Source organism: Microtus oregoni, unplaced genomic scaffold, assembly GCF_018167655.1.
Source record: "Microtus oregoni isolate MIOR12 unplaced genomic scaffold, Mior012 000181F_ref0000086, whole genome shotgun sequence".
NCBI lineage: Eukaryota > Metazoa > Chordata > Mammalia > Rodentia > Cricetidae > Microtus > Microtus oregoni.
Genome location: NW_024544839.1, coordinates 65,001 through 88,098, shown reverse-complemented (window position 1 = coordinate 88,098; position 23,098 = coordinate 65,001). Strand labels below are relative to the sequence as shown.

At 45.8% G+C, this 23,098-nt stretch overlaps 1 protein-coding gene across 5 annotated transcripts in view; it reads right to left on the bottom strand.

Annotated features, from left to right (window-relative positions):
* Window positions 1-23,098, bottom strand: part of LOC121445378 (SHC-transforming protein 3-like) — a 120,168-nt gene that overhangs the window by 42,394 nt on the left and 54,676 nt on the right. For all 5 annotated transcript variants that reach the window (XR_005973919.1, XR_005973918.1, XR_005973920.1 and 2 more), the window contains 3 exons: window positions 8,201-8,264; window positions 5,225-5,344; window positions 1,864-1,917 (listed from right to left, as the gene is read on the bottom strand). Coding sequence is in view for 2 of the 5 variants with exons in the window: in XM_041647506.1 (XP_041503440.1) it covers window positions 1,864-1,917; window positions 5,225-5,344; window positions 8,201-8,264 (238 nt within the window). In the remaining 3 variants the exon portion in view is untranslated. The remainder of the gene's footprint in view (window positions 1-1,863; window positions 1,918-5,224; window positions 5,345-8,200; window positions 8,265-23,098) is intronic.

The window sequence follows — 23,098 nt, the reverse complement described above, 5'->3', positions numbered from 1 at the left end:
GAGATTCACAGACAGCTTTCCCATACTCTAGGAACCAGTGTATTCAAGAAGCCGAACGGATGGTGCCTTTGCCCCAGTTGATCCAAATTGCTGTCACTTTTGTGCCTAAGGATGCGTGCTGAAGGTTGTGCTTGAATAGAAGAAATGAGCAGAACTGAATCACCTGGGAACCGTAGTAGCCGATCCCCAAAAGACACTAGCCACCCTGGCAGCCAGCTCAAAGACGCAAGGAAGGCAGGAGTGGGGGAAGGGGGTGGGAGGTGCTTTTAGTTTGACAAACTGTCTTTGTGGTACATTAATATAAACCTGCATGTGATCAGCTTTCCAGCTTTCCTTTGTAATTTCCAAATTTTATCCTAGCGGCCAAAATGAACCTAGGACAGATGGCATCACTGGAAGGTGGTGGGACTAGGAGGTACAGTTAGAGGGAGCAGGTCATGGGGGCAGGCCTTCGAAGGGTATGCCTTGCCTCCATCCCATTCTGTTTCTGCCCCCTGGCTGTCATGAAGAGAACAGCTCTTGCTCACATGGCCGCTCTGGGAGAGGGCCCCCTGCCTCACCTCACACACAAAACAACAGACCCAGACAGTGGCGGGCTGGCACTTGGAAGCCAAAATGATTCTTACCTCCGTTTAAATTGATTTTCTCACATATGTCTGACAGTGACAGGAAAAAAGAAATCTGTCAAATATAGATATGATCTTGAGAAATAGGTGAACACACAGGAAGATTTTCACCTTCTAAATCTACGTCTCACTGAGAGAGTTTATGTTTCAATGAGGTGTAAAACTCAACACTAGGAAGACTAGAAAGGCATAGCCAGGGAAGGACAGAGTAAAAGGAAAAGCATTGTGGGAGGCTTTGGAAACAATATCCTACGTGTGAAAAGGGCCCAAACCACTGGCACCAAAATAAATAAATAAATAAATAAATAAATAAATAAATAAATGGAGATCTTAAGTTACAGAATTTGCTTTTTGTCATGTGAATGAACTTAGGTTAAAAAAATATCCCTCCTCGTATTACCCCACTTTTAATTTTTTGGCCTTTAACCACAATAAAAATTATCGTAATAATGTTTGGAAGGAGCCGGGCCCATTTCCTCTCCTCCCTCAGTGTCTTGCTCCCTGGCGTGGTTGTCTGCCTGTTTTTGAGGTGGTTTGGAGATGTGGCAGGGAACAACCGAGGAAAGCAAGCCTGGCAAGATGGATCAGACAGGGGAGCTATGACGGAGGCAATGCTTCCCGAACTCCTGATAATTCATGGCTGAAAGTGAATGGTGGGACCTGGTCATAGGTTACCCTTCCCCCACCAAATAGCAACTCGAATGACAGTGGAGAGGGCTGTGGTGCAAGCAATACCTTGCCAGAAGAGTGCTTGCTGACCCTTGGCCCCCTGCTCAGTCTCTAAGACAGGGAAATGAAAGGGGAGGAGAAGAAGAGAGGGAGGGAAGGGAAGGAGGGCTTGGGGAGGGAAGACTTTTGCAACCAAGAGGGATAAACAGTTGGGATCACAGCTTCCGGGGCTGTAACTACTTTACTTGCAAAATTTCATCGATGACTATTTTATCTTACAAAACACTATTTCCTTCAGAGAATTTCCCCCATAGGGTATAAAACTTGTTTTTCTGGGCACCCTACAGTTGTTTCTGAGCACAAGCACTGCATGGAACAGAATTCTACCCAGACTGAAGTTGTACTGATCCTAAAACAGCTGGACTGCTATCAGAATAGTAAATTGGGGTTTCAGTAAAATCCGCATAAAACACTTTTGTGTCGTGTCTTCAAGGGGCACATCTTTAAAGCAAGGGCTTTGTCTCAGAAATTTCCAGCAAGAACGAGAGAAACAGCCGAGGCCACTCACCGGGTCTCCCCCCGAGGCGAAGGAGATGGACTGCATGTGATGGTTTGCTATGATCTGCCGGGGCGGAGACAAGAAACAGAGGAGCCGTTAGCATTGTGCTACATCCTGCCAAGCCCGCATGCTAGCAGGTGAGCGACCAGACGTCCTGAAAACTACCCCCAGGAAGATGACAACTGCCACACACTGAGGAGGTAGGTCACCTGCCCTCACTGTGCACAGCCTGATAGCGGCCGTCTCTTTGGTTGGCTACTCGAATGCCCCATTAAGCCTCCCAGCAGCTGAGAAGTGGGAACTGGGGACAACCCATTTTACAGGCACAGAGCGTGAGCCCAGAGGGGCACGAGGCTTGTTTATAGAAAGAAGGGAAGTAAGCCCAGATCTGTGAAATCAAGGCTCCACCTGAGGCCAGGGTCTCAACAACTGGACTTCACCAGCAAGGATAAGGTGGACCTGGGGAGATGGCTCAGCTGGCAAAGAGCTTACATTACAAGCAGGGAGACCTGAGTTCAATGCCCCAAACCCATGTGATAAAGCACTGGGTGCAGGGAGCTACAGTCCCAGCACTGGAGAAGAGACAGGTATATCCAGGCTAGCTGGACCAGCAGCCTAGCGGAATAAGCAGGTTTCTGACCAATGAGAGAGCGTGGATCAATCCGCAGACACAGCCTGATGAAAGATAGCTAAGGTTGACCTATGACCTCCACACATCTGCACACATGTGTGCATATACACCCATGCACATGTGTACATCTCCTCCACACAAACATATACCACACACATGTACACACACACACACACACACACACACACACATACAAGAGAAAAATACATTGTATCACAACATTACAACTTGTATTTTCTGCTTCCACAAACACCAGAGCCAGGACGGGGGAGTGTGGCCTGTTTCACTCATCCCACTCACATCAGAAGGCCAGCATCCACGAATGACAGCCCTCTCTTAATCCCCTAGCTTAAATACCAGGGGCCCTTCCACGTTTGTCTTAAAAATGGAAGTTTTCCATCAGGTTTATAAGCTGTGGCATCCGTGGAATTCAGTAGACACAGAGTGAATTAGAAGCTGCCCTAATTCTACGCAAGTCCTCCCTGCTATTTTTATCTTTTTAAAGACAATGGAACGACATTGAAGAAAAGTTCCTGTGTGGAAAAAAGCTCCCAGCTCCCTCCTAACCCAGCCAGGTTCATTACTGAGCTGTGCCCTCCAGCCTGTCCAGGGCAGACAGTGGTTCACAGAACAGCAGATAGAGTATATGCTCCTGAAAACTCGAAATAAAATATCATTATAGGATAAATTTTTTTTTTTTTTTTGGATTTTTCAAGACAGGGTTTCTCCATAGCTTTTGGTTCCTGTCCTGGAACTAGCTCTTGTAGACCAGGCTGGCCTCGGACTCACAGAGATCCGCCTGCCTCTGCCTCCCGAGTGCTGGGATTAAAGGCGTGTGCCACCACCGCCCGGCTTACAGGATAAATTTTTAAATATTTTAAAATGCTGGCTTTGGTTGTTGACATTTGCAAAACCTCATTCTAGAGAAACCCGAGGGTTTCAGAGAACACTAGGCAGTGAGACTGCTGGGTAGCCTATGCCTGAGTCCCAGGCGACTAAGAATAGTTGCCCTAGTATCCTTTAATCCCAGCACTCGGGAGGCAGAGGTAGAGGCAGGCGGATCTCTGTGAGTTTGGGGACAGCCTGGTCTACAAGAGCTAGCTCCAGGACATGTTCCAAGGCTACAGAGAAATCCTGTCTCAAAAAACCAAAAAAAAAAAAAAAAGAGAGAGTATCAAATTCTTGTATTGATTGTATAAAAATGTTTGATTTTAAAAACTGCAGTTTGAGTAGCTGACTTGAGTTTTTAATTTTAATAAAAATTGTTAAATGAATTTTGGCTTAAGACCAGGACAGAATTTCCAACCATTTCTGAGATGACCTTAAGCATACTACATATTTATACAAAATGGCACTCTGAGCATTGACAGTTTCAAAACTAAAGTATCTATCAACTCTGAAAACCATTGGCAGTGTTCTGTGTTCTTCAGTATTGCTAAATGCTTAGCCAGGATTTAACTCTGTATGTAAAAATAAATAAGTACTTTCCTATCATTGGCATGCAAATTTTCTTCCATTGTTAATAAATTGTAAAAATGTTTTAAAAAAAAGAGAGAATGAGCGAGGAGGATGGAGAGTTACAACCTGGGGACCCCTAGAAATGAACGGTCCATGTGCACAGAGGACAGATTTCAGTGTGCACTGCTGTCTAGAGCCTAGTGTGCCAGCCTCTATGAGCAACTAGGGCTCAGCTTAAGACAGCCTGAGCAAGGCAAGGCTGATTAGACATCCTAGATCCACAGTCTGAAGGACTGCTTAGTCCTTAGAAAATAATAGAAAAGGACAAGGAGGTCTCAGTCCCTGGAAGACGAAAGGATAGAATAAGATATAGTCAGTTGTCTCAACAAAGCCCTGACTTATTTCTCATTTATACATTAAATCTAATTTGTCTCTACATCTTAGGGATTGATGATAGACAGACAGACAGACAGACAGACAGGCAAGCAGGCAGGCAGGCAGGCAGATAGACAGACATGATAGTTGGACAGACAGACAGACAGACAGACAGACAGATAGACATGATAGATGATAGATAGGCTGGACCAAAACATAGTCAGCACATAGAAATGTGGTCATTCTGCCTGGAATCTGCTTTTCTAAATGTGCCCATGCTGCCTTGGTCACGCCAACGTCATTGTCTACACTGTAGATATACACAGCTCATCAGCCCTGAGGTAGACTGGACTATAAGAGGCTCCAATATAAGAAGCCATAAGGAAGAAAGCTCCTGTCTATTATTAAACCACAGCACATTGTGCCTTCTAAGCAGGATAAGATTAAAATGTGACCTACAAAACCAACAAAACATGGCTATAAAACAAAGGCAGACACCAAGACATTTGCACAGACATCACCATTTCTTTATATTACAAACAGACCAACAAAACAGACGGCATTTTTTTTTTTTTTTTTGGTTTTTCGAGACAGGGTTTCTCTGTGGCTTTGGAGCCTGTCCTGGAACTAGCTCTTGTAGACCAGACTGGCCTCGAACTCCCAGAGATCTGCCTGCCTCTGCCTCCCGAGTGCTGGGATTAAAGGCGTGCGCCACCATCGCCCGGCTAACAGACGGCATTTAAAGCAGAATTCCAGAGAACCATTCATCCATCTGTGGCTGGACTGTCAACATGGGCAAAGTCCAAGGTCCAGCCAAGCAGGTTCTGCATGGGCTCAGTAAGCTCTGAGGAGGTAGCCCCAGGGATGCCCACCCTCGGGCCCAGGGAGGCCTGGGCAACCTCACACCTGTTTGGAGTCAGGAGTGCGCAGATTCAGGCTGGCGGTGGAGATGGTCAGGGAGATGCTCATCCCTGCGAACTGGAGGTTGCTCTTCCCCAGAATGTTGGACAGCATTTTATTCGGAGGCTGTGAAATCCAAGGGGGGAATTGATTAGCTTTAGATCCAGACTCTGACTGAAAGGGTCGAGGCAGAGATACCAGTATTTCTCACTGACTGCTCCTCCCCCACTGAAGTGCCAGAAGACAGACAAATGTAAAATGGGGGAGCTGGAAAGATAAGAGCCCTTGCCAATGTACACACTCAGTAATATGAGGTATGAAATCATAAGTGCCTAATATGTCAGTTCTGGGGAGAATTGCTGGTCTTCCTGGCTGCCTTGACCATATGCTGGTGTCTCCTGGGTCGTAGATGCAAACTTGCAGAGACCTCACAGCTTTGCCGACATGCAACCCTTGTCTCGGCACACCAGTGCTCAGACTGTCGCTTAGAGGAGTGAAAGCTGGATGGCACCGAGGCTCGGGAGCAACCTCAGAGGGTCCCGAGGCTCAGGAGCAACCTCAGAGGGTCCCGAGGCTCAGGAGCAACCTCAGAGGGTCCCAAGGCTCAGGAGCAACCTCAGAGGGTCCCGAGGCTCTCTCCTGAAGGGAATCTCTGTTAAGGGCTCACATGGGCGGTCCAATTAGAATCTGACTGCCTAGAGCCTGGGCAGGGTGAGAGAGAGAGGCTGCTGTGGCCAGTGTCTCCCTCACCTGTCAACAAAGTCCTTACAGAGACATGGAAGAGCTTCAGTGTCCAGCCAAGCACTGTCAGACCCCTGGGCACACACCGAACCCCTCTCCTGCTCACCCTTTCCGTTTGGTTACAACATCCTCTGCTCACTCTGCCAAACAGGCCCTGAGCAGAGGCACAGTCCTTTAATCCACTAGGAGACACAATGCAGCAGCTAAGGTTGTCTAAAGTGGAGCCAGGAAACAGGGAAGGTCACATCCCTCTGCTGAAGCTCAGACCACAGGATGTTCCTGTGCCTCAGATAAGAAGCCAAATCCAGACCTGCCGGCCTTGCACACCAACCTCTCAGTGGGGAGTAGCCTAGTTAATGGACCAATCAGAATAGATTTACAGTTTAGGGTGTCTGCCTAGCCAATGAACTGTCTTCAAAGATAGCATTTAATGGAAATTCTCTATTTTAAAAGAATAAATCTCTGCTGAACTTACCTCCAGGGGTTGCCCTGGTTTGGCATGCCCAAACTGCACACTTTGTTCCCCAGATAGATGCTGTTTCCTTTAGGATCCCTGCCATGACATTTTTCCTTTTTCTTTTTATTTAATACTTCAAAAGGACCCTTTAGAGAACCCATCTCCCTTGTGTGAGAGAGTCAGGTCAAGTGCATCTGGGCACAGCCTAGAAAGTTCTCATTACTTCCATCCCTTCCCACCAAGAGAAACATAAGGGGATCACAGACCTGTTAGGACCACCTGTTCTGAGAGACAATAGTCCTCCTTGCTGTTCCCAAGGGACACCTGGCCTCCTATATTCGAGATCTGGGAGCTTTACTTGGTTCCCAGGACCTGCAGGGGACTGGCCATCACATAACCTGAGCTGCCAAGTTCTGTGCCCCAGATCCAGTTGCCCTATAGGTTTACAAATGTCCCCAGTTCTGAAGACAGAAGTGACTTAGAGGCAAAACCATCTGGAACCTGAAAGCTCAGCCTGGAGCAGATACAGGGCCCTCTGTGGTATACTTTCCCACAAATCCCTTCTAGGTAGATAAAAGTCATGATTGTAGGTGGTGGGTTATTTATACTATTGCGTGTGTGCGCGCACACGTGTGCACAGATGTGTGCACACATGTAGAGATGGGAGGTCATCAGGAGTCTTCCCTAAAACTCTCTTCCTTATATTTGAAGACAGAGTCTCACAAAGAACCTGGAACATAGCAATTCCGCAACCCTGGCTAGCCAGTGAGGCGCCAGGATCGGCCTGTCTGTTTCTTCAGCACTGGGGTTACAGGCATGTACTGCCATGCCAGGCTTTTTACATGGATGCTGGAGATATAGACTCAGGTCTTTATGTTTATGCAACAAGCACTTTGTCAGCTGAGCTATCTCCCTAGCCCCCAGATATTTCCCCTCCTAATTCTACCATATACAGGATGGAAGGTTCCAGAAGCGTAGTTGAACACCCAGCCTCTGAAACAGGTTGACCATGGCCCCAGTTCCTATTCACATTGTGACTTCTCAGCCCAAAGCCTCAATTGTTGTCATCAATAACATCGGGCTTTCCAGTGGCATGGCTGAGCCAACTCAGGAAAGCCATTTGTCATGCCTTTAGAAATGTTCTGACCCCCAAGCCCAGCTATTACTGAAAGTTAACTTATATGAACTCACGACTACATAGATGGCACCTACAGATGGTGAAATACGTCTTGAGTCCTGGCTGTTTTACTACCTGGTCCCATGCTATGTGAACCTGCGCCGTCAGGTCCCATCTGCTGCACCTGAAGAAAATGCGACACAGTGACGAACTGCTGTGTGTCTTCCTCACTCTTTCCAGGAACCTTGTGTTGAAAGCTTGAACCACATGGACGTATTTACACCACAGTAACCGGCATCTTATAAATGCAAGGTCCTGCTTCCCCCTCCCAACCCCAAAATCCAGTTCTTAAGCATTAGCTAGCATGTACTACTGGGGTAGCTGCTACACGAGCTGTTAGAGGCAGATGAATTCATGTTATGTAATGGGCTTAAAGGGATGCTTGGTCAGGTGTTGATTGTTATCCCTGTCTCCAGGGTTTATCTACAGCATTTGCTTGAGAGAGACAGGGCAGGGATGCTTTAGCCTTAGCTAGGTGCTTTCCCTTAAGAAAGACAAGATCCAGGTCCTGTAAGAAGACAGGGGACAATTATGTGGGCGAAGACCTGGAGTGTGGCCCTGAAAGGACATGAAGGAGGAGGCAGACACATGGTGAGAGCCACAGTACCTTTCTCTTCTTGAAGGCTCCTTTGGCACCTGGCACAGCTTCGCAGACACGACTGATGGCTTCCCTGAGGGCAGGGAGAGATTCATTTTATTACATGCCAGTCAGAGTTATGCAACTCAGATTGTCTGCACTCAAAGGTCCAGAGGAAATAACTGCCTGCTTATTTTAGCATAGAAAATTGGCCCTCCAAGTACCTCTCCTCCAACAAGCAGAATTAAGCCAAGCACCGGCAGGTTATCTTAAAACTTTTTGCCATATCCTGCCTCTTTCTTAGTGTGGTGACACCATGATCAATGCCACGTTTCCTTTTTCTCTTACAATTAACTAAGATTTCATATTCAAAATCAGCACCGGATATGCACTCTCCCTAATGTGATTTTCATTAGGTCAATCACTGTGCCTTTAGAAATGTCCTAACATGGTCAGAGCACCAGGATCAAGCCTATCCAGCCATTGCAGCTCACAGAGATCCTTCTGAAGCAGATTCAAAGGTCTGGAGGAAGCATGGTGCTCATTGTTTGACTCCTAGCTTCTGCAGTTTTAAACACAGCCAGCAAGCTGGGGCTATAGCTTACTAGTGGAGTGCTTGGCCAACCCTTCTAAAGCCCCAGCCCCGCATACAAGCAGGCTTGGTAGCACATGCCAATAATCCTAGCACTCTGGAGTTAGGAACAGGAAGGCCAGAGGTTCGAGGTCATCTTCACCTAAATGGTGAGTGTGAGACCAGCCTGGGCTACATGAGACCATGTCTCAAAACGTAAAAATAAATAAATAGTATATCACTCAGCTTAGGCTTTTCTGGCTTTATGGTAGTGTGAAGGTGATTCATATTCAGTAGAAATCATACTTTGAATTTTTTATTGTAACTTTTTCTAAAGTTTCTAGTTCTAAAATATTTTATTTTTGGTAAATATGCATTCAGATCATGGTATGTAATCAACATATATCCCATAACATGCACGTATCAAGTCCAGCCTTTCTTGATCCATCTTCATGTATCCTACACACCCACACCCACCCCCACATCTTCCCTAACCTCTGGTAATCACTTAAGTCCACTGTTTTCAGCTTCTGCATATGAGAAAGTAGTACATGGCACTTGTGTTTCTGAGTCAGGCTCACTTTGTTTACCATAATTTCCTCTGATTCCATCCACAGGACCTTCTCTGAGTGCTGGACATCTGCAGCAACCCTCAGCTCCAAGCCAGCACCATGATCAGCAGCAGAAACCACCGACACTAAAGTCCTCTGCTGCTAAACTAGCATGTTCTAGCACATTCTATAAGTTCAGGATTTTCCACAATAATTTTGTTTGCAGTAGGTTTAAACGTCAAGGAACTGCTGTATTTAAAAATCCAGAGAACTGAAGAGGAGTTAAGGAACTCCATGACACGAGGGTGAGACTGTGTGCAGGTCGGATGCACAAGACACTGTCTCTTGAGCAGTTCTACATGCCAGGCTTTGTCCTGAGTCAAGGGATAGGGGACACTCATAGCGTCCATCCCAGTTTGGCAGGAGTCTCATGCACGGGTCTTAACCTATGGGGACTGGAGAATTTGAAATAAAGAAGAGTCTAGACAAGGAGGCTATGTAGGTTCCCACGCAGGTATGGCAAGCTACGAAGGCAACTCCAATGACCTTGAAGCTACGAAGGCAACTCCAATGACCTTGAAGGCACCCACAGCTCAACACTGCAACTCACTTTCAATGAAAACCACTGGGAGAAGGGCTGAAGGTGACCTCAAGTTAGGAATGCCTAAAGAAGCTGGGAAAACTTCTCAACTCCCACATAAAGAGGGAGAAAATATTGCAGGAACATGGGAAAAAAAATAAACAGGGCCAAGAGATAGGCTGGGTGAGCATGAAGACAATGGCTCCTGAGAGACAGACAGAGAGACAGCTTCCCCAGTGGACTACTCCTCACGGTTAATGAAAAATTAATTGTTGAAAAATAATCACAATCACAATGCAACTGCATTGCGTTAGATATCCTTGCCAAATTAGGGCAGCGACCACGGAGGCGAGCTTCATGTTTGCCATTCAATGCATTGTGGAGAGAGGGAAGGAAAATGGGTTTTTGACGGTTCAGGCGCCAGGAAGCCTGCACAGAATGAGTCATCCTGACCTGGAAAACTGAAGCCAGAGCAGATGTTTGGGATGACAACGCTGCTCTGATTTATTGTATAATAGCCATCTAACAGCGCTGCTACCAAAGCAATCAAATATGTGCCATCTAAAATCTGCTAAAAGCAAAGCCCTCGTTTGCTTTCAGAACATGAATGTGCTGTCCTTTCGAACTAATGAGTTAATCTGTGTGTGTATGTGTCTACATGTATATGAATGCACACACTCCTGTGTACATGCAGAGGCCTGAGAATGGTGCTAGGGGTCCTATTCTGTAACTCTTCCCCTAATTCCTTTGATGCAAAGTCTCTCACTGAATCTGCAACGAGGCTGGCAGCCAGTAAGACACAGAAATCCTCCTTCCTCCACACTTCCCCCTACAGCAAAGGTGTTACAGGCATGTGCAAACAAGCCTGGTTTTGTTTAACAAGTGCTGAGGATTTGAACTCAGGTCCTCATGTCTGCACATGAGTCATATCTGCTGAGTCATTTCCCCAGCACCTATGCTGTCTTTTATAGAAGTCTCAATATCTGTTTTACCTGTTTAATATTTTAAGGCAAGTTTTATTTTTAACTGTGTGTATATAGGTGATGGGAATGTGTGCCTATGTGAGTGCAGTGCCCTCAACGGCCAGAAGAGGGCAACTGGATCCTCAAGAGTTGGAGTTAGAGGTGGTTGTGAGCTACCCAGTGTGAGTTTTGGGAACCAAATTTGTGTCCTCTGCAAGAGAAGGATGTGCTTTTACCCACTGAGCCATCTCCCCACTACCATTCCTAGTCAATTTTGCATGATTATGTGGATGCATATGGAGGCCTGAAGTTAACCTTTGGGTGTTGTTACTCAAGACACTGCCTACCTTGTTTTCTGGGACAGGGTCTCTCACTGGCCTGAAATGTACTAATTCTGAAGACTGACTGGTTAATAAACCCCAGACACGCTCCTGACTTCACCTCCCCAACACTGAGACTACAAACATGGGCCACCATGCCTAATTGGTTTTATTTATTTAGTTTCGATTTTATGTGAGCATATGTTTATATGAGTGTGTGTATGTATAACACATGTGTATAGGCCAGAAAAAGCTGTCAAATCACCTAGAACTTCTGCATTATATTTGTTAAGTCAAGAGATGGCCTTAGCCCAACAAAGTAGCCAAATCTTTGATGGTCTCAACAAGCTAAAGAGATGATATGTACAGAACACCTTACCTTGGTCATTCTTTTAACAACCTCAATGATTCCTAGATTTTTGTGCCCACCAACATAGAACAACATAGGAAGTCAAGAGTTTTACAAACAGTTCTCCAAAAGGACTCCCACTATCAGAAATCTAACCTAGTCAGCTCTGAGCCATTTGCAACTGGTTTCTACTCCAGGGAGAGGCAGGAGGAGTTCAGTTTTCAGAAGACAGGGAACAGCCTGACACATTACAGACAGAAAGTCCTCTCAGGGAGACCCATGATGTTCCCAGAGCACAGTCACAAGCACAGTCACCATATAACTCTTCCTGAGCTCACACTCTCCAAGTGAGCCCCAAGGATACCCCTGTGAGCTCTCAGAATTTTCTGAGATCTTCAAATCAACATGCTTTTCAGAAAAAAATGTGCTGCCATAGAATGGCCACAGATCTGTTTCTAATGTTCATGTGGTCACATGTGACCAGTCCTTACTTCAACCAGAGATGGTGTCTATTTCTGCTTGAAACAGAAATGACACACCATTAAAAGCAGCAATATTTAGATGTCTGCAATTAGTTACTTTAACTCCAAGGTCTAATTTTAAATGTTGCTATTCTCAATTTCCTTCCTGCATGTTTTAGTGAGGAGTACTGTCTCAATTTGCTCATTTAGCAATAACTTAGTTTGGTATAATTTCATTTAATTCCTTTTTGGAACCCAGGTACCAATTTTGCTATTTTTTTAATAATAGAGATTGCTTCTTAGCATTCCACTCAGTACAACTCCATTTCGAGAAGCTAAATCCTGACCTCAGCGCTCCACTAATATGAAAATGGAACATTTGGCAAACACAGCAGTCATCTGAAAGCGACCAGGGACAGCCCTGCCAAAATTCTAACCTTGGGTTTACGATGGCACTGTGCTCCTCCACCCAGGTCTGCACCCTCATCCATAGGGCAGATATCTCTCACAACTGAAGCTTATTCTTGCCAGTGCAGAACTTTAGGACTAGACTTTGCACAAACGTTCACAGCAGGTGTGCATATTTGCACCCACATGTATAACAGGCACGTGTGCATGCTTGCACAGACACTTTTCAGAGTGAAACAATAAAAAAAATAACAGTAGAACCGTAGGATAATTTATTCCCCATTCAAATTATACTTAATTAGGGGAAAGAGCAACAAAAATGAACTATATAGAGCACTAAGTTTAAGTTCACACACACAAAGTGATAAATAGCTACTCAGGGGAAAACAGTTTCTAGTGCATGCCTCAAATGTAAATTAATTCTTGGTGTATCACAAACAGAAGCTATTGTGATTTTAAATAACAAAAGTATTCAAGAAACTCAGGAAGAATTATTTTTAATGATCTTTGAATAGAAGGTTGATATGAGAGGGATATATCATAAAGGAAATACTAATGCAAACAATAGCATCAAAACAAAAATGTAGGCAAGTCAAGAGACAATCATCTCAAAATAAGTCAGAAAGAAAACCATCATAAGCCCAGCGGACAAAGCTAAGACTACAGACAGAGGCATTTCAGGCAAGGAATGACAAATGGGTCCTGAAAACATGGGAAGCTTCTCAACCTGATCTCTTTGGTTGTGCACGTGCCGAGTCATCAAGTTCCACAAGTAGGGCAGAGAGGTGGGTGTCATAGCTGTGAATGATGTGAGTGGTCACAGCAGGAACCTAAACTCAGAGAGCCATGGATGCATCTCCATAAAAACCCCCGGGGTGAGAAAGAAGAGAGGCCATAAACAGGTTTGTGGATATCCCATCAAAAGGAAGAGAAAGGTAAGGCTATCCTGACCGAGCAGAGGATAGGAGATACTTGACAGTCATGTGTCAGGCAATGGTACTCACTGATGGGTGTGCAGCCAGTATCCTACCAAAAATTTCCTAAGAATATTTTCAGTTAATTCTGAATGGAACAGCATATGGGGCATAAAATAAGGAAGAGCTATGTGGAGACAGGACAGGGATGGAGGGCACAGGAGGATTCCAGAGAAAAAAAGAGGCTGTTAAGGCTCAGAGGCAGAAGGCAGGATCACTGGAGTCCAGGCTGAAAGTGTGGACCCTGGGTAGTGGACATGGTGTGTGTGAAAGATGAAGTTCCGTGGCACTGTGGGTTGAAGACAGCCTGGAAAGAAGAGAGCTGTACGGGAAGGCTCTGTCCAGGGTGCTGACAATATGTCCTGTGGCTCTCAATGCCGGTCCTTATCAGACAACGAAACCCCCTTTTGCTGGCACCTGACTAAACACAGAACCTTCTCCTCTGTGTTCACTCTTCTATACAATGTGGCAGCTAGATTATGTTGGAGACCTCCAGTAGCCAGGGTAATTGAGACACCCCCACTGTCTTCCTGCCCTTGTCCACAGCAAGTCTACCATTGGGTTTCCTTTTTTCATTTCTGTATAGAAACACACAAAAATAGACAGAGGTCAGAGATGAGGGCAGAGCCAGACCATACAACACAGAATATACCTAGCCCTAGTTTTATTTCTGTTGCTGTGCTAAAATTCCCTTACAATAGCAGCTTAGGGGAGAAAAGGTTAATTTTAGTCCACAACCCCAGGCTACACTCCATCATAACAGGGAAGTTAAGAAAAGCAGGAAGTTAAGACGGCTCATCCCATCACATCCACAGTGAAGACAGAAAAATGAAAGCATGTGTGTTTACTCTTCAGCTCACGCTTCCCACTCTTACACAGTGGAGGACCCAAGCCCAGGAATGGTGCCACCCACAGTGGGCTGGGTCTTCTCATGCCAAGTAACATAATCAATTAATATAATCAAGATAACCCTTTAGAGACACACCCACAGACCAATTTATCTAGACAATCCCACGCTGAGAACGTCTTCCCAGGGGATCTAGATTGTGTCAAGTTGGCAATTAAACCAACCATCGCATATGGAAGGGGGGATGAATTATAAACTGTAAAGTTCTGGCATTTGATTATGGCTCCAGACATCACATATACTCATAACAATTATAATTTGTTGGATTACAGAATATTATCCCAAAAGATATAATCTCAAAAAAATCATAGGAAGATAGTAGTAGAACCACGTGCAGGCATAAGTTACTGAAAGTGACTACATTGATAATTTATTATTATTTTCCTATATTAATTATGTGACTCAAAGCTGCAACCTAACACTTGAGAAGACACAACTTAAGGAGAGAAGGGCTTGTTCTGACTCACAGGTTGAAGAGGAGATACAGTCCATCAACGTAGGAAAGGCATGGTGGTCAGAGTCTGAGGCTGATGGGCCACAGTGTATCCACAGTCAGGAAACAGAGAGTAGATAGGAAGTGGAGACTGGTTATAAAACCTCAAGGTAACCCAGAGGACCTACTTCTTCCCACCAGGCTCCATCCCTCTAGGACAACAGAACCAACTGGATGCCACAAAGTGCTCAAAAGCAGGAGCCTGGGGGTAGGGAGATTATATATTAGTTATATATAAAGAGCAATTACATAAAACAGCACTGGAGATGCTGTTGAGAGGTTTTGGGGTGACCCTGAGGCTCCTGCTTTACTCCTGGCTCCACTGTCAACATTCACTTTTCCAGGAACAGGGGCACACGTCGGTACACCAATGGTTCCAGACATCCTCATCTCGGCTATACAAACCCTCAGATAGTCAAGGACAGAACCAGAATTAGAACTCGGTTTTCTCAGGCTGGAGAAATAACTTGGCAGATATGTGGAAGTACCGCTCTCATAGAGGATCTGAGTTTAGCTTCAAGGACCTGTGTCAAGGTGACTCACAACCACCTGTAACTCCAGCTTCAGGGAACCCAATACCTCTGACCTCCACAGGCACACCTGCTCATGTGCACATACCCCCCCACACACACACACACACTAATTAAAAATAAAATCAATCTTGAAAACAAAACAAAAATCCCACCTTCAATAAATATCATGGGGAGGAAAGGGTTTATTTTAGCTAACAGGTTATAACTCATCATGGAAGCCAAGAAAGGAACTCAAGGTGGGAAACTGAGGCAGAAACCATGGAGGAATGCTGCTGACTGGCTTGCTCCCAGGCTCCCATGAAACAGTGTCTTTTATGTACCCGAAGCCCACTTTCCTAGGGATGGCACTGCCCACGGTGTGATGGGCCCTCTTGCATCAGTTAGAAGTCAAGAAGATACACCCACAGAGATGCCCACAGGGCAGTCTGCTGGAGGCAATTCTTTAACTGAGTTCCCTTTCTGCAGATATGTCAAGTTGACAACCAAGGTTAGCCATCACATTCAATAACAACAACAACAACGAAATCTTTAATATAATAAAATGAGGCATGGTACAGGCAGCAGAGAGTTATGCATCCAGCAACGTTAGAAATGATAAGTGGGGAAGGGGGCCAGAGAAGGTGGAAATCAAGGAGATGCAGAGAGCATGCCACAACCAAGGTGTGGGACGAAAAGCACCAAGACAATTCTGAGGGCACCTGGAGCCCACAGATTCCAGGTGTGGACCCAGCAAGGCCCTCTGGAGGCAGCCAGCATCTGTAAGACAAGAGATAAAGTGCTGATTTATTCCTTGTTTATACACAGCATCGGCCAGTCTCCCAACCATCTAAGCCTGGTGAGATGGCATTTATTTGGGCATCACTATTAACAATGTGGAAAGTTCTAGAGCCCTTTCACTACAGTACTTGCCTATCATACCAGGGTGTGCCTTCAGTGAAGGGTGTGGCAAAGATCTGTGTGTGTGCCCCCTCCTCACCTCTGACCTCTCTGTCCATATTTGTGCATCTCTACGTGAACATGTAAGGGGAGTGCCACTAGCTGAGCTGGGGAAGAAAGGGACAAGGGGAACCTTAAAGGAAGCCTAAATGGGGGGTAACGGGCATCCACTTAGTGAGACGCTGCCCTGACACTACATCCTGGCTAACCTCTACCCAGTACTGCAAGGTGGGGGAAGCTGGGAGCAGGGACCCTCCTGGTTCACCCATCCACATGGTGGCCAAGGAGATTACCCCATGACTAGCCTCTCCTGGACTGAGAAAACAAACAATCCATCCTACCCCAGGTCCACAGCAAACGGGAGGGGAAGCCTGGGCCAGCACCCAATGCCCACTTGGGATCTTGTCCACCAGGTGGAAAGGTATCTTTCATTCTTTTATGTTGCATTTGTTTAACTCTGTGAAGCTGTGCTACTTTGCCTGTCTAAAACACCTGATTGGTCCAATAAAGGGCTGAACAGCCAGTAACTAGGCAGGAGAAAGGATAGACGGAGCTGGCAGGTAGAGAGAATAAATAGGAGAAATCTGGGAAAAGGATCAAGGAGTGAGAAAAGGAGAAGAGGAGGACATCATGGGCCAGCCACTCAGCTACATGGCAAGCCACAGAGTAAGAAGTAAGAAAAGGTGTATAGAAAAGAGAAAGATAAAGGTAAAAAGGCAAAAGGTAAATGGGATAATTTAAGAAAAGCTGGCTAGAAATAAGTCAAGCTAAGGCTGGGCATTCATAAGAAAGAAAGGCCTCAGTGTATTTATTTAGGTGTCAGGGGCCCCCAGAGAGTAAAGAGACAAAAGAGTAAAGTGCAAGCACAGCAACTTTCCCACAGCGTGGTGGTGTGAATGAGAACGGCCTCCGGGGGCTCATGTTTGATACTGAGTGCCAGTTGGTGAAACTGGGAAGGATAAGGAAGCAGTGTGTTCTATCTGCCTCCTGCTCATAGATCAACATGTGTGCTCTCAGCTGTCCCTGTCACCATGCCTTTGAGCTACCATTGTGGATGCTAACCCTCTGAAACTGTGAGCCCAACGAAACGCTTTCTTCTATCAGCTGCTCTGGTCATGGGGTTTCGTCACAGCAACTGGAAAGTGGCTGTTATACAGGAAGTAGAACAATGAGTTCCCAGGACTGGAGAGATGGGTCAGTTGGTTCCATCCCCAGAATTCATGTCAAAAGCTGGGCATGCTGATTTGTGCCTCTAACCCAGTGCTGGAAAGATAGAGAGGATCCATGGGGCCTACTGGCAAGCCAACCAAATAAGCCAATCGCAGGTCCCAGTGAGGGACCTATCTCAAATAAAACAAAGTGGGCAGTTGATCTGAGGACTAACGTCTGAGGTCAGCCACAGCCTCTTGCCCTCTGCAGCTGTGTGTGATTCTGCCCCAGTTGCGAACACAGAGGTCAGAGGTTACCTGAGAAAATTCTATCTATGCAGACACAAAGATGATGTCATCCATGCTGGGGCATGACTATTAAGTGAGGTAACAGTGAGGCCCTGGGCATAACCTCTCACCCACACTTCTTCAAGTAACCCCAGTAACCTCACAAATTCTCTCAGCAGCCTTTGGCGGGGTTGTCACTAGGTCTGTCATGGATGTCCTGTCTGGAATGAGTAGATCTGTGTTCTCCTTATGGCTGTAGAAGCCAGAAACATACATCAGGACTCCTATCATGTCCCAAGAAAAGGGCCCTGCTTAGTGGCCAAACACAAAAGGCCCAGACTGTCTTCCATAGACACTAAACAAACAGGCTTGGGAAGGGGTGACAGTGGCCAAGGGCCATGCAACACAAAACTGTGACATGTGAAGGTGGTTATTTAATATTATACTTTGAAAAAGCAGGGCACACAACTTCAAACAAAACATGATTGCAAATGTGTGGAAAATGCCCACCCACCTTTACATATTTGAACTCTTCCCCAATTCTCAAGTGAATACATGTGTGTTTCTTTTAAAAAGAGTTTTAAAGATTAATTTTAATTATGATGTGTGTGTGTCTTGTGAGTGTACCCGCCGGACTGGGTGCAAGTGCCTTCTAACACCAGAAGAAGCTGTCAGGTCCCTTGAAGCTGAGATTACAGGCATTTGTGAGCTGCAGGGAGTGAGTGCTGGGAAGCAAACTCAGGTCTTCCTGATAAAGCAGCACGCATTCCTAACCTCCGAGCAATCTCTCCAGCTCTTCTTTGTGCCCCTTTTATCAGAAAATGAATTCATTGCTAAGGCATGGGTGTTTGCCTAAGGCAACCTTCTGAGGCTCTGGGGTACACAGAATAAACTCTGATTTTGGTTGTCATAATGTGGGTGAGGGGTTGTGGCATCTCATGGGTGGAGGGTGTGTGCTGGGGGGGGGGTCTCATAAACATCCCAAAATTCACAGGACAGACAACCTCAAAAGATTAAATGCTTTTTTTCTTTCTGATGACCTAAGGCAGTGGGTGGGTTGAACCAGCACCTGCGAGGTGAGGCTGTCCTGGGTGCCCTGGGTTTGCTGTGTGGCTGTGAGAACATGCGCTGTGCAGTGGGAGAGTGAGGCAGACTCGGTCATAATTATTCCGTTTCCAGCCTTCCCAGATCACGAGGTTGCAGACCGCTGGGCAGTCCAGGGCCTCTTCCCTGTCACTGGCTGACCCACAGATCACTGAGGGGTTGAAAGAGAATATGGGTAGGAACAGAACGGTCCTCTGACAATGCACAAGGCCAGGCATAAACGTCTGTTCTTTATTTTGGAGACGAGCCCTCATGTATAACAGGCTGGCCTCAAATTCTTATGTAACTAAGGATGACCCTGAACTTCTAATCATCCTGCTGAGGATGGAACCCCAGGCCTTGTGAATTCTTGGCATGGGCTCTATTCACTCAACCACAACTTCAGCCCATAAACAACCACCCTCAAGTATTTCCCACATTGTGGAAGGTCAGGTTTGCCCAGATGACCTGGGAACAGAGGCAAACGGGCAACCTGTGAGGCTGACTCAACACATGTGTACATACACATCATATATATATACACACAAACCCAGGCCTGGGGAGACCAAAATTGCTTGACTGAAACAGAAGAAAGCAAGACAGGAAATGGCCAGAGCCCCCAAAATAACATGGAGAAGCTGGGATGGTAACAGCGATATGTGGTGGCGACTGCCACCACCTCTACAGTGAGCGCTTCTCAGGGCAGGTGTTAGAGCTCACAAGTTGGCCATACAAGGGCCTCACAGTGGGATGGATGCTCCACTGTAAGGAGGCCTCTCTAAGCAGCAGCAGACCGCCTGGAGACCTGCAGCTCATGATGGATCTCAGTGGCGGAGTTCTTGCCTAGTGTGTACAAGGCCACAAATGAGTGGATGAATGTTTTTAAAAGAACAAAAGCCACCCGTGATCTTCCCAGAATGGAGGGCAGGCTCAGGCTCACTGTTCAACCAACACTGTCTCTCTCTCTGATCATTGCTTCAATATTAAGGTGCATTTAACTAAATTATAGGACATTGCAAATTGGCTAATTGAATAAAATTATCAGTGTGCAAGGATTTTCCTTCAGGAAAAAAAAAGTCATTAATGTCTTGCATTTCTTCAAAGTTGGAAGGGGATGGTAAAAACTTGAGAGAAAGGGCATTCTACCAAAATACCAAAAGCTGAGTTTCCTAAAGGCATTCACTTCTATACTGCCAAGCAGAGTGATCTTCTGCGTTCATTTGTAAGATGACTCTGAGGCAGAATAGAAGGGGAAATCATTTAATGTAAAATCTGGTCTCTTAACCAATTGTTTTCTCTTGATTTTGAGTCATTACCATAAAAGCTTAAAAACTTAAGATTTTGCTGTGTGCTTCACTGTGGGTCCTTGTGATGGTGAGGATTGACTGGGCACATTTGTGAGGGACTGTTATCTTTCTGAGGCATCTTGAATCTCATTTGAAGTTTCTTGTAGCAGCTTTGTGTCTGTGTCTGTGAGGTGTTCTGTTTGGTTGCTTTCTCTGATGGTCTCTGTCTGGTTTTAGTTTCAAGATAACATTGGACTCATAAAACTAATTGGAAAGTGTCCCTTCTGTTTGCTGGAACAGATTGTGGAAGCTGGTGCTACCTCTCCCTTAAGAGTTTGGAGCCATCTGGTCTTAGAGTTTTCTCTATGGAGAGGTCTTTAGTGATGAGTTTCATTCAATAGATACAGCCTATATAGGTCACCTACTCTTCATTCAGGGAGCTTGGATAGTTGTACCTTCCAGGAAATCGTCCATTTGCTCTAAGTTATCACATCTGCTGGCATAGCTGCCCCATTCCTATTATGCCCTCAGTATGCACAGTTCAGTAGAGAAGGCATCCAGCCTTCATTCTTGATGTTGGTTCCATATTCTGTATCTCTCCTCTCTTCGTTCCTTCCTTTTGTTCCCTTCCCTTTTCTCCCGATCTTCTTTCTTCTATCTCTCCATCCCTTCCTCTCCCTGTTTAACATCTTTAGAGACCTTTTGTGCTAAATTATCGTTGTTGTTGTTGTTGTTGTGTGTGTGACGTGGTATGTGTGTGTGTGTATCTCTGTGTGTGTAGGCACATGCACACTATAGCACAGGACAGCTTTTAGGGACCAGTCCTTTCTTCCTACTGCAGGTAGCCGAGATCAAACTCAGATTGCCAGGCTTACACCACTTAGCCATCTCTCCATTCCTAATGACATTTTTTGAAAGTCACTACTGCTTTCAAATTTTTATGTTTGTTCTGAGTCCACTTTTATCATTTCCAGTGCTCCTGAAACTCCGTAAAGGATGAGGGCACATGAGAAGACCCTGGCAACAAGAGCTGTCAATCAAGAAGTGACTCGGTGCACTCGGGATCTACGTGTGACATTTCCAAGAACACTTTTTTTTTTATTTTTTAAATTTATTTATTTATTAAGGATTTCTGCCTCGTCCCCACAACCGCTTCCCATTTCCCTCCCCCTCCCCCGATTAAGTCCCCCCCCCCTCATCTGCTCGAAGAGCAATCAGGGTTCCCTGACCTGTGGGAAGCCCAAGGACTGCCCACCTCTATCCAGGTCTCGTAAGGTGAGCATTCAAACTGCCTAGGCTCCCACAAAGCCAGTACGTGCAGTAGAGACCCACACGGGAGCACCGGACAGAAATCTCAAGGTCCAAATCAGGAGCAGAAGGAGACGGAGCACGAGCAAGGAACTCAGGACCACGAGGGGTGCACCCACACACTAAGACAATGGGGATGTTCTATTGGGATCTCACCAAGGCCAGCTGGCCTAGGTCTGAAAAAGCATGGGATAAATCCGGACTAGCTGAACATAGCGGACAATGAGGAATACTGAGAATTCAAGAACAATTGCAGTGGGTTTTTGATCCAAGAACACTTTTAATCTTTCCTTTTTCCTTTAAGCAAGGTCTCGCGGCTGCTCAGGCCGTCAATTCTGTTCTCTGTATTGTGTGTCTTCTCTGCTCTCCGCTCCTCATGCTCCTCCCACCTCAGCCCTCTGAGTGCTGGGCTTACAGGCGTGTGCTATTTCACTCACAGGAACACTTTTTAGTATTGCTGTATGTTCCTCAACTGTTATTTCAATACAAATCTTGTCTACAATAATCCAAAATACAGTTTTCACCATATACTCTGAGATTCTAAGTGACACAGGACATTGTGTCATGTTTAACGGGGTGGGAGGGGGGGGGGTTAGTTAGTGTTTATAAAGAAACAAAGTTTCAGAGTGGACCCAAGAGAAGGGGAGCAGGTTTGGGAGGTGAACAAAGGACTTGGAGAACTTGGCCCAGGCTGGGCAAACTCTGAAAGCTGATAATGTTCCCCCTGCATCCTGCAGGTGGCACAAACATGGTGGGGTGGACCGGGAAGCCCTGTTTCAGCATACTGATCCCTTAGCAGGAACACAGAACTGGGGAGATGGGGAGAAGGCTTGGGGGTGAAGCACAAGTGTGAGGAGCTAAGTCTGGATCCCCAGACAGGGCAGTTCACAGCTGTAATACTGACTCTCCTACCTCAAGATGGGAAGTAGAGAGGAGAGAATGCCCAGAAGCTTGAGAGACAGCTAGCTGGCTGTACACACCGAAAAACACTAAGAGACCCTGTCTCCAACAAGGTGGAAGGTGAGGACAGACACCTCAGGCTGTCTCCAACCTTCACACACATGCAATGGCATATGAGCACTGGCAAACACATATACACACACAAATAAATAAATAAATAAATAAATAAATAAATGCTTTAGAAAGAGAAGAAAATAGATTCTGAACCAAGCTAACTGAGCTTTTTTCTGTGCTAGAAGATAACTAAATGCTTTTCAGACATCAGCTCCATGGATTCCCGATCCTACATAGGAAGGGATACTATCAGAGTCACACTGCAGTGCTGAGAGACCTCATGAAATAAATGAACTAACGCCAAGAGCGCAGGGTCACTCTGCTGAGCCCAGACTTTCTGGCTCCCAACCCTACTCAAAAGGCTGCCTCTGACAAGAGCTGAGGGATGCTTCTGGAATCATCTATTGGGAGATTCTTGGGCTCAAAGGCAGAAAATGAGCAATGAGAGAGGTACACCGTGACACAAATGTGCTTCTGGCATGAGGATTATAAATACACACCATGCCAGATGGTCCTTACAGAGAGCACGGGGAGGGTTGCCACGGATCCGTGCTATGGATGCTATTTAAACCAGGTTCAGCCACCAAGTCCTCTGTGATCTCCATTTTTAAAATTCCTGGATGAGTGGGCTCTGTTGGGGGAAAATGGTCTCATTTCCAAAGCTGTGGTTTCATGGATAGCCATTGCAAATGGCTCTGAAGTTAAAAACACACTTCCCAAAGAAGTAACAAAAATAGTTTTCCATAGAAAATAGAA